Source organism: Manis pentadactyla, chromosome 7 (assembly GCF_030020395.1).
Source record: "Manis pentadactyla isolate mManPen7 chromosome 7, mManPen7.hap1, whole genome shotgun sequence".
In the NCBI taxonomy this organism is placed as follows: domain Eukaryota; kingdom Metazoa; phylum Chordata; class Mammalia; order Pholidota; family Manidae; genus Manis; species Manis pentadactyla.
In genome coordinates this window covers 128,924,976-128,939,334 of record NC_080025.1, presented here as the reverse complement: position 1 = coordinate 128,939,334, position 14,359 = coordinate 128,924,976, and the positions used below count along the sequence as shown (strand labels likewise).

The following is a 14,359-nucleotide window of genomic DNA, read 5'->3' as shown; positions in this document are numbered from 1 at the left end:
GAAAATTTCCTTCTATTCCTAGTTTGCTGAGAGTTTTTTAAAAAATCATGAATGATGAATTTTGCCAAATGATTTTTCTGCATATATTGAGATGATTGTATGGTTTTTCTTATTTCATTGTTATATGGTGAATTGCATTGATTTTCAAATACTGAACTAGCCATAAGATGAATCCCAGTTGATCATGATGTGTTATCCTTTTTATATATTGCTGGATTTGATTATTCATTAGGGAAATACAAATTAAAACCACAATGAGATACTACTTCATGTCCACTAAAATGGCTATAATGAAAAAGATGATAACAGTTGTTGGTGAGGATGTGGAGAAATTGGAACCCTCATACAGTGCTGGTGTACATGAAATATGTGCAGCAACTTTGGAAAACAGCTTGGCAATTCCTCAAAATACTCAATGTAGAGTTACCATATGACCCAAAAATTCCACTTTTGGATTTATACCCAAGAGAAATGAAAACATATGTCCACACAGAAACTTGTACTTGAGTATTCATAGTAGTAGTATTCATAATGGCCAAAAAGGTGAAACAATCCAAATGTTCATCACCTGATGAATGGATAAACAAAATGTGGCATAGCCATACAATGGAATATCATTCAGTAATAAAGAGATATAAAGAACTGATACATGGTACCACATAGGTGAAACTTTAAAATGTTACATTAAATAAAAGAAGCAAATAATGAAAGACCACTTATTGTATGATTGTATGGCAAATGCAGAGAGATGGAATAAATTAGTGGTTGCCTAACATGTGGCTTTTTTTCTGTTATGTCTTCAGAGTTGAGGTTTTTGTTAATTTGGGTAGGAATTAGGCTGGCTTTAAAACTTGTTGCACCAAAGGCTTCAAGTTCCTCAAGTAATATGTCTGTCTGTCTCCCTGTTTGGCTGGAGGTCTTGCCTTCTTGCTGCTCCCCAGAGAGTCTGTGCTTCACAGCTCCCTCCAGTTGTGTTCCGATTATTTTTACCTGACACTTGCTAACATTTGGAGTGAGCAGCAGGGGAGGACATTCTCTGTTCTGATTAAACATCGGTCTTACACACATGCTGGAACCAGGGGCTTGAGGGTGTGGCCTTCATTAGTGTCCTGCCTCTTTTCTAGAAGTTATGTTGGACTTAGCATATATTTCTGACCTCCTCAGAGATAAAGGGTATTTAATTTTTCCTGTTCCCTTCTTAGATGCAGTGGGTTTCCACACTGCCTTCAGGCTATACTTCTTTTCCTTTCTGCTGCAGTTTAATGCTTTTGTTTCCTAGAAGAAAGAGGAGGAATTAATTGGGGCAGGGTTTCACTGGTTGCTGTCATTTTCCTTTCCCTGCTGCGGTGGGTCTCCACCAGTGCCTACCAATTTTGTTAACTAGAAAGAAAGTATGGTTCTGTTTTCCATCAGGGACACGGCGCTGTGTGGAGTTTCAGTGGACTACTGTTCTCTTTCTCCAGCCAACCCCACAGAGGAACTTCCTGAAGGTTCTCTCCCGTCTTCCCCACGAGCCCCTGGTGGGATTGCCAGGGGATTGGTGGGACCTTTCAATGCCTGCACAGCCCCCAGAGCTTCACACTAGCTCATATTCAGCCTTCAGCAATTCATTAAACATTCTCACTTTCAACTTACTGAACTCTGCCCCCCACACCAACCCCCTCCCAGCACAGGTCCAGGGTCCCTGCAGTTACTTATCTCCAGTGTTCAGGATAGTGTTTTGTTTAGATCTTGGTTCTCCATGGGTTCAAGAAAAGTCATTAATTTTCTGTTTCTCCAGTTTTTTTCTTGTTGTAAGGGTAGGAGTGATGTTTTTTCCAGCTCTCTATTCTTGTTAGCTGAAACTAGAATCCTGTGGTTTCTTCTGATGAACATAGGTTTGTAGTTTTGATGAAGTCAAATTTATCATTCTTTTTCTTTGGTTTGTACTGTTCATGTTTTGACTGACAATTGCATATGAACTGATTCTTTTCACAGACACACATGTGAAGGCAGAACAGATTATGTTATAGAGAAGTTTGTGTAGGGCTAGAATTATTTGATCCTTGAATCAAGGCTTGGAGTTTCTTTATAGGAAAAATGTTAACTATCAATTCCATTTCTTTATGAATATAAGATAAATTATTATTTCTTTTTCTTCTTTAGTCACTCTGGTAAGCTGCATTTTCTTAGGGACTTGTCCATCTCATCTGCTTGAAATTTATCAGTACTTGCTCATATTTTGGCCTATACTATGAATCTTATTATTTTTATACCTCATATTTTGTATTTAACCTTCAGGGTTATTTTTCCCTTTGATCAACCTCACCAAAGCTTTTACTATTTTATTAGCCTTTCTAAACATTACATTTTGACTGTGGATATTTGCTGTTGTCCTTTGGTTTCTATTTCCTTTATTTGTTTTTATTGTTTCATTTTCCCTGCTCTTTGTGTTTATTTTACAGTTTTCCAGGTCATGGGGCACCAGACCTGAGCAGGTTCTTAAGATCATGTAACGGCTCTCACTTCCAGCAGGCCTATCCCCACCACACTGCCACCTTTCCCTTGGCTCATACCCATGGGTCTCGAAGAGAGTTGATACCCTGTGGTTGGCTGTCTGAAGAGTGAAAAAGCTGAGTTATGTTATGTATATAATATGCTGGAGCCAGGCAAGAGTGGACAGCTGTGTCCTTGGATGATTTTGGATAATGGCCCTATTTAGGGGAGACCCTGAAGGATAGTGTAGAAAGAAAATTCTTCCAATGGGCAGGACTTTGACTGTTCGTGGTCATTTTTTTTTCCTTGTTTTTGAAGGTAAGCCTTACTGACATGAAGGTCTGACCGGATTCATAGGTAGTAGCTACTGATTTTTAGATAGATGGTTAGGAACTTAGAAGGAACAAGAATGGAGAACAGTGCAAGGAAGTTTATGAAAGAGGCATGTAGGTGGACTCTTGGGATAGACTTGGAGTATGGAGATTTTGTTCTCACTCTTAGGTAATCAGATGGCTATGATGACCCATTATGCCTCTCAGTTAGTGTCTTTCCCATCCACCTAATGACTGCCTGTGGGCTCATGAACAAGTGGCCATGACATAGGGAGGCAGCTACAACAGACACATTCCTGACCTGAATGTGTTTCCCAGCTGCTGTTGGTCTATTGGCAATTCTATTCATGGACTTAATGGGATGCCGTCTTCACTATCATGGTGTTTCACAGAGCACAGGGCTTCCCCACGGAACTCTGAGGCAACAAGGTGAGCATTGACATTAGAAGATTTACTCATTGTAAATCGTACATGCTGCTACATAATGAAGCAGGGAGGAATGTGGATGAACCCATGGGACTCCCTGTTGTACCTCCTAGAAATGTCCGGTCACAAAAGTAAATGAAAAGACCTCTTAATGACAGCATCCCTAAAGACTCAGATTCTCGGAAATGAAATCCAGTATCCAAGACCAGTGGTGTCAGTGGTGCAAACTGAAGCGACACATGCTCAGTGGCAGTAGGAGCGATGCCCTCACCAGACGAATTCAGAGGAGTGCTGAGCACTGTTTCTTACTTATGCCTGATTCTTTAGCCATCTCAAGTGATTTTATTAGCTAATTGACTACCTTTTAATAAATGTACTTTCTGTTTAAAGCAGACAGAATTGATTTCTGATGTTTGAAACTAACAACCCTGGTTTTTAAAGAGGAATAAGTAGGGGTGGTAGAACAGATTAGGTGGTTGAATTGTGTCCTGCCCAAAAGATGTGTTCAAGTCCTAATCCCCAGTACCTGGTACCTGTGAATGTGACTTTATTTGGAAATATGTCTTTACACATACAATCAAGTGAAGATGAGGTCATACTGGATTAGGGTGGACTGATCTGTTCCTATGAGAGGAGAGACACAGCACACAGGTCTGTGTCATGTGATGACGGCCATGATGATGAAGGAGGCCATGTGGTGAGGGAGCCAGAGATTAGAGTGATACAACTATAGGCCACAGGGCACCAAGGATTGCTGGGAAGAAGCAAAGATAAATTCTCCCCTAGTGCCTTCAGAGGGAGCATGGTCCTGCTGAGTTCAGATTTCTAGCCTCCAGAACCACGAGAGAACCATTTATGTTGTTTAACCACCCAGTCTGTGGCCATTTGTTATAGCAGCCTTGGGAAACTACTATATACTTCATTCAGGGTACTCTGAGTCTGTGAAAATATTTCAATTCTGAGAATTGGTTGAGTAACTGGCTGTGTTCTCTACTGTGGTGATTTGACACAGGTCTGTTTGCTGGACCTTGAGGCAGGATGTTACTGGGCTGACCATCCATTTTGATCCAAAAGCACATAATATTATTAGCCAATGTCCCAAATCCCCTTCATTAGACTATCCTGATTATCATGCTGGTCCTGCTGCCCATTATAGCATTATATCCACTTTTTTTCTTGGAAATAAAATTCTGCTTTTCCCTCTACTACCCAAGGAACTTGGTATCCATCCTTACTGAAATCAGCAGCATCTCCTACTAGCATACCTGGCTGATGAAGAACAGCTACAATAATGTCTTAGAATATGCTACTAGTTCCCTTAATGATATCCCAAATTTAATTAAATTTAAGGCATCCTCAATGATAAGATGCAGTATTATGTTATAAACTACTCGGGGAAAAAAACACTGTCAAAGTGTGACCTATAATAATTTATAATACATCCTTATTTCAGAGACCTGAAAAGATGAGTATCTTAGAACTCATGAAATACAATACTTCTCAAAGGCTTGGTGAAGAAGGGGGTATCATTTGAGCTCTCTTAAGGAACAAAGAGTGTGAATGAACACATCATATGTGATAAACCATACAAAGATAAGTCTTTATATAAGACTGGATTTCTTCCTATCCAGGGAATTTCTGACCACTTAACCTTATTTAATGTGGACTGCCATTGAATCCAGGTTTTAGTCAGCCAACTAAGGAAACAATTAGAACTACTTACAGCTGCTTGAGTCAGCATACCAAATCTAAAATCTCAGGTGTGCATACCCATTTGATAATTTCAGCCTGATAAATTATGATTAGCCCTCTTTGACCTAGCACCCTCATATTACATAACCATACATATTTGCTGGAGTTTTCACACATATTTTTTAGTGATTAAGCCTTCTCCTGGGTTAGACTCTATTTGTCTTTCTGGGGCATCCTAGTATCTGACTGGTGTTACCAGTTTGGAAAAAAATGCAGAATGGTATAGATGATGAGACATGGATTTCTGTGTCAGTGGGCTCAGGTGATTAAGGTTATTAATCACTTCAGGTTATTAAGTTTTAAAGCAAGGTAGGAACTGCATCATCAGGAGAACTGACATGTTCCACTGAAGATTGAGACTTACGGATACTCTGATTCATCTGTATCCTCTCAAATGTCACCATTCCAATCTTTGAGGTCCTTTTTTCATGTAAGAGACTTGGTGAGGTTAGCAATTAAACTAACACTGTAATTTGGCAATTCCGAGGTCAAACTTTAAAGTATGTCTTTTGGTCTCAGAAAATCTTTGGTTTTCACTTTCTGCTTTGGTAGAGGATTTAGGAATTAGAATTTGTTACTCTCTTTCTTTAAGCTAATAGTTCTCCCTGGCAGTGATTTTTGTTTCCCTCAGAGGACACTGGGCAGTATCTGGAGAGGCCTTTGACTGGCCCAGCTGGGGAGGGGTGTGTGTGTGCTACTTGCATCTAGTGGCTAGAGGCCAGGGACAATGTTAAACACCCTGTAGTGCATAGGACAACCTCCCATGACAAAGAAACATCCAGCCTAAAATGTCAATAGTTCTGGGGTTGAGGAACCCTGTTTCTAAGTTACTCGACATAGTTAAGAAGTAACATCCCACTCTACATCCCTTAATTTCTCAAATATGCTGCTATTCCCCTCAGCAATGTCATGTGTTTTGCCAAAAAGATACTATGACATGAAAAGTTATAAGTAGCACCATTATTTCATGAGCTATTAAGAAGGAAAAACCACTGTCAAACCATAACACTACACTGATTTTCAACATGTGCCCTTCATACTCTTCTACAGCAGCAGCTCCTAAGCCAGGCCAAAGCTACTCTGTGGGCACTTCATTCTCAATAAGTGATAATGTGACTGCTTCTCCACAGTATGCCACAAATATGATGCCATAACCATGACTTGAGTCATGTGCCTTAATACTTGCAGAATTTGGAATGCTTTTTAGCACCAATAAAGTGGTGATCCTTGAAGTCCTGTTTATCTGCAAATGCACTTATAGAAATTTCTGCCTGTCAGTTGTGAAATGTATGCGTGTGTGCATGTGTGTGCACACATGTGTGAAAGACATTGGGATACTGTCTAGCTTTCTGAGGAGCTGGGATGGCTGGAGAGCACATTTAGGGCTGCTTTTAATATCGCCCATGTAGGGTTTACAGCTGGTTCAGAGGCCAGCACTGCTCACCAATGCCAAGCTACGGCCACTCCCTCTAGGGTCACCCCCACTGCTGCTTGCACTGGAGCAGGATTTTACTGCTTACTGCCACCATAGCTCTCCCTAGCCTCTTCACTTGCTGGCTGGCTGGACCCATCTGTTCATGGCAGCTTAGCACAGGCTTGTGCCCCAGTCACAAGAGAGGCTGGAAAAGAAAACATCTGACATTTTCAGCATCTACAAGAGGCAGATCCTGCTGCCATCAAAGTCTTATTATGTGGGTACTCCCAAAATATAGACAAAAATGGGATAGATTCTGATTGGCTACAGAGAATGGCAAAGATCTGCTACACCCCTTCTCACCATTCTCTCACTTCTACTCAAAATAAAACCAGGAATTGTCTTGGATTTTCCTCTTCCTCTCCTTTAGGACATAAGCAGGTAGTTGATTTTGCCTCCAAAATAGAGTCTTGAATCCATCCTCTTTTTGTCTTTTGTGTCAGTAACTTTATATAGCTGACTCTTACCCATTTCTTCAGGACGACTTCAAGAGCCACTTTCCTTTCCATCCCTGCTCCTCCAATCCACATTCCCTAAAGCAGCAAGAGTATGTTTGTTTATAAACTACCCTATAAAACTTCTATGCTTTGAAGTCTTAAGTGGCTTCTTTTTTTGCACTTAGAATAAAATTTTAAAATCCTTATTTTCGTTTCTAAGGAGGATGACCTTATGTCTCATTTTACCTAAGATATGATTTTTAAGAGAGCCTCATTTTATTCTCAGAAACATATGGTTTGACAGCAGGTTCCTCTCGCTTTATGTATAAGGCCCAGCTCTCCCCCGTCACTCGCTCACCTCCATTCATACTTGTCTTCTCAGCCCTTTTCTCCACCTGGGGGCCTTTGCAGGTTCTGTTCCTTTTGCCTGGTACACATTTCTTCCCATTCTTCACACAGCTTTCTTGTTACCCTTCAAGTTTTAGCTTAATGGCCAACTCTGGGATGCCTATCCTTAACTCTCTATCCAAACAGCCCTCCCTCACTGTTCTCTCTGTCATTTCCTTGTTCATTTCCTCCATATATTCACCAGAATTTGGTGTTTAATTGTTCTGTCCACTCGTTTAATCTGTCTTCCTTCGACCTATGTAAACTCCTGGAGGTTATGGAGTATATGTGTTTTATAAACCATTGTATCCCAGGACCCACCAGGGAATTCCTTGTCACTTAATGGTTCCCTCATAAATAATTTGTTAAGCAAATGAATAAAAGGCCTTTCTTCCATGGCCCCCCAACAAGGATGAGCTACCATGCTAAACACAGTCAAAGCACTCTCTGTTCTTCCTTAGCAAATCTCCTAGTTGTATCTAGTCATTTGCCTAATTTCACTTTATTGTTAGTTCTTTCTTCTAGATTATACTTCCAGGAGAACAGAGATATATCTCTCTTGCCATGCTTAGGACAGGGCAATTCAGTAAGCAGGAGTCTGTTGAGTGTTCCGTGGGACCACGTGCCTGGGAGCTGGGGCAGAGGCCGCATGGTACTGCGGTGGTGTGCTGAACACCCGAAGGGCACGTGCCTGGGCCGGCTGGGGAGGGTGGGGAATTCACTGCAGGCTCCCACATGCAGTCTGATTAGCTTGGCTGGTCTTTTTCTTCAGTATGATTTCCCTTGACTTCCTTTGCTTCACTTTTAGTCTCCCTCTTAGAGGTTTCTTGAACCCCAGAAATACCTGGGCACATTAGGGACCCAGGCCTTCAGCCAAGGGCAAATGGCAGGGATGGGAGTGAGTTCTCTGGATCCTGGGGAAGAACTGGAGAAGTGAGGGGAGAAAAACTTCCAGCTAATATTCTAACTTTATACTGTGTTGTCTTTAGAAACAATAAGCCCATCATCTTTTCTAGTAAAATCCACAGGTACAAGCACTCACCTCACCACTTCAAAAGTAGGGAACCAAACCCAGCAGAGAGCAACAACAACATCCAGTAAAACAGAATCAGCCTCCACCAAACCTGCATCCATTAACAGCCCAGAGGGTGACAACAATTCAAGCAAGACTACGCCTGCACCAACCACTACCCAGCTGAATCCTGCTGCCGTCAGGAGCCAGGATGGAGCTAAAGCTGGATCTGGATCTGGATCTGGAGCCCAGAGTAGCCAGAGTGCTATCAATAACACCACAGTCACTAGGGAAACAACTCAACTTACAACTCTGGGTGACATCACACACAGCACTCCTGCTGTTTCCTCCTTGCTCACCCCGACAAGCACTCAAAAACTGACTACAAGCCCCGTGACTCTGAAGCCCACAGAGGACACTTCCAAGCCACCAGACGTTACTATAGTGTCAAGTAGTTCGGGCATGGCAGTGGGTTCCACCTCCACGTCTCAAAAGATAGCTACCACACAAGGTAAGTAGTGCCCTTTTTTTTTTAAGCAAGAAGAAACTTGTAAATGTTCATATCCTATACAGTTGCTCAGCTGGAAGGTGAAGATTCATGGTGAGGGTTAAATATTGTGAACACACTCCACCTTCACTCAGCCCGTTTCCCATTTCAGTGATGTGCAGAGGCCAACAGTGCTGTCCTCACAAGTGTTTTGGCCTGCCCAGTTGAGCACATAAACAAGCCAACAGTCTATGTACGGGTAAGAATCGGGGTGGTGGCAACGGCGGGTATTAGAATTACTCCAGAACAGTGTTTCTCAAGTGTGTTTGATGCTAATCTACAATAAGAAAGATATTTTAGTTTTACATCATGATCCAGGACATTCAGGCAAGCAATTCACACATAAGTGACACAAAAGTTTCACTAACCAGGGTTTTTCCTTTAGTATATGTGATATACTCTAGCATTTTCCATTCCATTTCCTTTTTTTTTTTTTTTATTAAGTGCTGCTCGTAAGCCAGTAAGTTAATTTCAAAACACTGATGGATCATGAGGCTCAACATCATGACCCATGTCAGAGCTACTGAATCAGAATTTCTGGGTGTAAACCTGAATCTGCATTTTCAAGAACTTCCCAGGTAATCTGGATGCTTAGTGAAGTTAACAGACCATCAGGCTAGAAGAAGGTGGTCACATCCTGCAGTAAGAACAAGAGCTCGGAGTTGGATAAATCTGGATTCAATTTCCCTCTTTTCTGCTCATTAGCGTGTGACCTTGGGCAAATCATCAAGCCCTTCAAGACTCAGTTTCCTTGTTTATAAAATAGGATAATTACGGTACCTTCCCTGTAGACTTGCTGTGAGGATTGAATAAGAAAGTACCTTTGAAGTAGCCAGGACAGTCCCTCATGTGAATAAGTGCTCAGTTAATGTCAGCGATTACTGTGGGAGTCGTTGTCATTATTACTTCTCTTATCAGGCTCGTACCCTGGTTCATCCAGTCTGACCTATCCTGGAACATGTTATAGGAATTGTCTTCAGCTGTTTGCCTCCTCTTCCTCGGCTTACTCACTAGCTTGTGGTCTAGGCTGGGGACCTGGGGATGAGACCCAAGGGCCTCAGAAAACTACGAACAAGACTGTCCTTTTAAAGGGACCACTCATCTTCACTCATACCTTTGTTTTCTCAATTACAGGGCCATTGGTTAACTCACCAGGAAATGAACAGACCCTCAGCAAAATGACAGCTGTCAATGGGACCTCTCCCTCCGTCACCGGGCCTGCTTCCTCCGTCACCGGGACCGCTTCCTCCATCACTGGGAACACTTCCTCTGTCACCGGGAAGGCTCCCTCCGTCACTGGGACTGCTCCCTCCGTCACTGGGACCGCTTCCTCCGTCCCTGGGACCGCTTCCTCCGTCCCTGGGAAGGCTCCCTCCATCACTGGGACCACTCCCTCCGTCACTGGGACCACTTCCCCTGTCACTGGGAACGCTCCCTCCATCACTGGGACCACTTCCCCTGTCACTGGGATCTCTCCATCCAAGGCTGCTCAGCCTACAGGGTCTGTGACCACACCTGCTGTAGGGGAACCCACGAGCACCACCTCTCATTGGGCTTCGACTGCCCCCCAAGGCTCCAACAACTCTTCTCCCACCTCGGCTCTTGGGGATGACAGGGTAATTCCAGCAGGGGTGGGACTGATGAGAGGCTAGACTCAGAAGGGGCTCCTAGAGAAGTGTTTGTACCCTTCCCTGCAGCCTAGGGCCCCTGGGCTAGGGCCATCAGGAGCACTCATCCATTCGTCCCCTCCCTGAGGCCTTGCTGGATTCTGGCTTGCACAGCTGGGCAGCACGCCTGGCTCAGCCTCTGGTCCGGCCAAGCCCCCCACTTGCTATGAACTCCTTCGTGTCACCCACCTGGAGGGAGGGAGGGGGTTGTCGAAGATGAGGTCCTATTAGGCTCAGCCTGAACCTTAATCCCAGTGGCTTCTTCCAGGTAAAGTGTGGTCCTTCTGAAACGCTGAATGGGAAGATGCTTATCCTGAACCTCACGAAAACCAGCCTGTGTGTGAGTACCTCGCCAACGCGAGTGCCGCCCTGATCTACACCCCCAAAATTTGGTTTACAGCAGGGTCAAGGAAAATGGAAGGGAATGAGGCTTTCCTTCTAAAAAGAGACTGAGAGATGTGTTGATTTTCCCTTTTTTTTTTTTTCCTGGTAGGAGTGGCCCCTTCCATCTTAGAGAGGGACAAAACAAGGCTCAGACTGCCTAACAAAGTCCCACCTGCAGGGCTGCTGCAGGACCAGGAGTTCCCAGGCTCTCCTGGCTTTCACTCTCACTCGCTCTCAGGGTCTGGAGACCCCTGTCAGTTCCTGCTTGCCTCTGGCTCTCAGGGTGTAACTTTGTTAAGTTGGTCTCTTTGGGCTTCAGAGGCCTGGGCTGCAAATGAGAGACTTTGTCTAACTCTTCCTGTTCTAATCGTCTGTGGTTTCACATTTCCTGGTCCATTATCTGATGGCTTCAATGGAAGAACAGCATGGACAAACTCTCCCTCCAGCCTGAAGAGTCAGAGTTCCTGAGCATCAGGGAGCCCTTGCTATCCATTGTTCTTACATTCAGGGCAGTGTGCACGTGTTGGGGTGTGGGTGTCAGCTTGTGTGTGAATGCAGTTGTGTGACCCGTCTCAAGGCTGCCTGCCGGTCTTCCTAGGATTGGGGCCCTACTTAGGAGGTAGCCGAGTCCTGTGAATGCAGATGGTGAGCGTCTCACTGCTGCCCTCTCCTGGTCAGTGCCTATTTTTGCAAACACCCCCTAGGAAACTTGAACACAACACGGTTTCTAAAGTATGGAGAACTTGAATTTTTAACACTTTTAATGCTGCCTACACACACACACACACATATGTATATATATACTGCAGTTGTTGTCTTTTGGGTGTCCATTTTGCTGGAATTTTCTAGGTGAAATTGACAAAAGCATACATTTAGACTGGATTGTTAGAAAGGAGCAGTATTACCCTGGGCTTGGGCTTAGTGGACGATCACATTGATGCTTGCCCAGCCTTCCCACAGGCCCTCTTTTTGGCTAAAACTTGGCAGTTGTGTAACTGGGTGTGAGAAGCATTTTTTCCCCTTGCTATAAAGGGAAGGTGGAAAGCCCTGGATCCCAACTTGGTGTCAGGCTGAAGAAGAATTAGTAAGCCTAAGGGAATTAAAGGTAGAAACCTAAGGGGTGGTTTATGGGTAAGCCATACCAAGACTCCTTTTCTTCATCTCAGTCCCTATCCCAAAACCAGATCAGAGAAACAACAGCTTGGGATGCTGCTGGGTGACACGAGAGGACTGGGTAAAAGCTGCCCGCCCACCCCGTTTCCTCCTCAGCCCGAAAGCAACATCAGCAGTGCTCCTTCTGCCTAGAGCTACAGAAGACTCCCCTGCCAGCTGTCCCCACATGCATCCTGAAGATACTCCCACGTTCCCCTGTTCAGTGATAACCTCACTTTTCTTCCTGTCAACCAACTTATGGCTTCATGGTCAGAGTCTTAGTCTAGGGAAGGGGCACATGTGTTTCAACTTTGGGATGGGTAACCTTGAGCTGAGAGCTGGTTCCCCACTGAGGTACTGAACTGGGTTTAAGCATTGGTGAATGGCAGGTTTGGTGAGGATTCAAGTCTTTCCCTCCCTGTGGGGCAAGGGTGCTGGGCAGAGCCTCCTCAGGCCCTTCTAGGGAGAGAGATGATAAAGGACATCTGAATGTGTTCCTTTAAGAGCTCTGAGGGAAAAAGGGGGGTACAAGGACTAAGGCATTGCTCAGTCACAGACAAGATGAACAGGCCGATGGGTCTGTGGGGGAGAGTCTCATGAGGTGGAGAAGGCAGGGCCTGATCCGGGAGAACAGCCCTTAACTTGTGACTCCTGGCAGGCCTAGGAATGGCGCCAGTTGGGCGTGGAGAGGGGAATGGGTTCATACCAGGCAACAGCATTCTCCTGACCTTAGCTCTGAGGGCAGCCCTGAGCCTAGGTTGTGTCATGATCCCTAAGGAATCATTTATGGTCTCCCCATAATAGGCGGGGAGCCCTCCGGATGACAAACTGGTCCTACTTCTGTGCCGAGCAGCAAAAGCCAACTTCAACCCAGCTCATGATAAGTGCCATATACAGCTGGCACGTATTTCAGAAACCCAGGCAGTGGTGATCAAAGAAATCACTATCAAGAGTGAGTTGAGGGCAGCGGGTGGGGCCTGGGCAGGGTGGGAATGGAGCACGGGGTGACAGTTCAGAAACCATGAGGATGGGTCAGGGTTGGTGATTCCTTGGGTCCCCAAGACCTGTCAAATGACACCCCCTCCCAGGACCACCCAGGAGGCTGATAGTCTGTCCTCGTCTGAGGGCCCAGTCTCATGCCTTACCTCATAACTGAGCTGCTAGACCACTGAAGCACGTCTCTCCTCTCACAGCTGTTCTCCTGCCCAAGAACATGTATGAATTGCTGAAAGACAAATGGGATGACCTCAAAGAGGTAAGTGGGCTCCTGCCCTGTGTCAGGACGAGGTTGGATCAGGAGCCAGTCCCTTGAAGTCCACAATTATTTGTTCCACAGTGTCTCATAGTAGAGGGGCCTCTAACTGGCAAGCTTCTAGAAGATGGGAGGATAAGAGAGGGGAGAGCAGGGTGGAAGAGGCACCATCAAATGCTAAGAAGAACTCAAATGAATGGGAGACAGGGCGACCCAGAACCTGTTTTCTACTATGTCACTTCCCCTCCCGGCCAGGTGGGAGTCAGCAGCATGAAGTTTGGGGATCAAGAGCCACCAGAAGAGACTGAGGACCGGTTCAGCATGCCCCTCATCATCACCATTGTCTGCATGGCATCCTTTCTGCTCCTTGTTGCTGCCCTCTACGGCTGCTGCCACCAGCGCCTCTCCCAGAGGAAGGACCAGGTGAGGACTTCACGCCCCTGCCAGAGCAGCAGTCCGGTTCACCAGATGGCTCTCACCTATTATTCACAGATTACAGGAAAGTGAGTGGGCCATGGACCCCTTCTGACTGGCAGAGACCATCCTCATAGGAAATGGAAACCTACATGGAAAATTAAAGAGACATTATGGTAGAAGGGAAGAACATGGGCTTTGGCATCAGAAAGACGTGGTTTAAGTCCTAGCTCTGCCTTCTGTTAGCTGTGTGACCTTGAGTAAGTCTCTTAGCTTCTGGTTTCTCATCTGTGTAATGAGGATACTGTCTGCCTTGAACCAGCAGTTTTTTACCTATGTTACTAGAATTCCCATCATTATAGTTCCCCCAGACCCATAGTTCTCAGCGTTGACTACATACTGTGGGGAGCCTTACAATTAAATTCCCATGCCTAGTTTCCTCGCACACCAACTAAAACAGAATCTCTGGTTCAAGATATTTTTTAAAAGCTTACAAAGTGACTTTACTGTGCAACCCAGATTGAATCTCAAAGACAGAGAGAGCACCATATCCAGAGGGCTGCTCTCTGCAGCAGAGATGGGTATACATCCTGCATTACCCATCTTGCTTAGGCTTATAGAGGTCCTGAGATGCCCAGCCTAATGAAA

At 44.8% G+C, this 14,359-nt stretch overlaps 1 protein-coding gene across 1 annotated transcript in view; it reads left to right on the top strand.

The window, feature by feature from the left end:
* Positions 1-14,359, top strand: part of PODXL (podocalyxin like) — a 44,798-nt gene that overhangs the window by 25,896 nt on the left and 4,543 nt on the right. The window contains exons 3-8 of the mRNA XM_057504980.1: positions 8,300-8,806; positions 9,977-10,458; positions 10,778-10,849; positions 12,850-12,997; positions 13,239-13,300; positions 13,553-13,720. Of these exons, the coding sequence (XP_057360963.1) occupies positions 8,300-8,806; positions 9,977-10,458; positions 10,778-10,849; positions 12,850-12,997; positions 13,239-13,300; positions 13,553-13,720 (1,439 nt within the window). The remainder of the gene's footprint in view (positions 1-8,299; positions 8,807-9,976; positions 10,459-10,777; positions 10,850-12,849; positions 12,998-13,238; positions 13,301-13,552; positions 13,721-14,359) is intronic.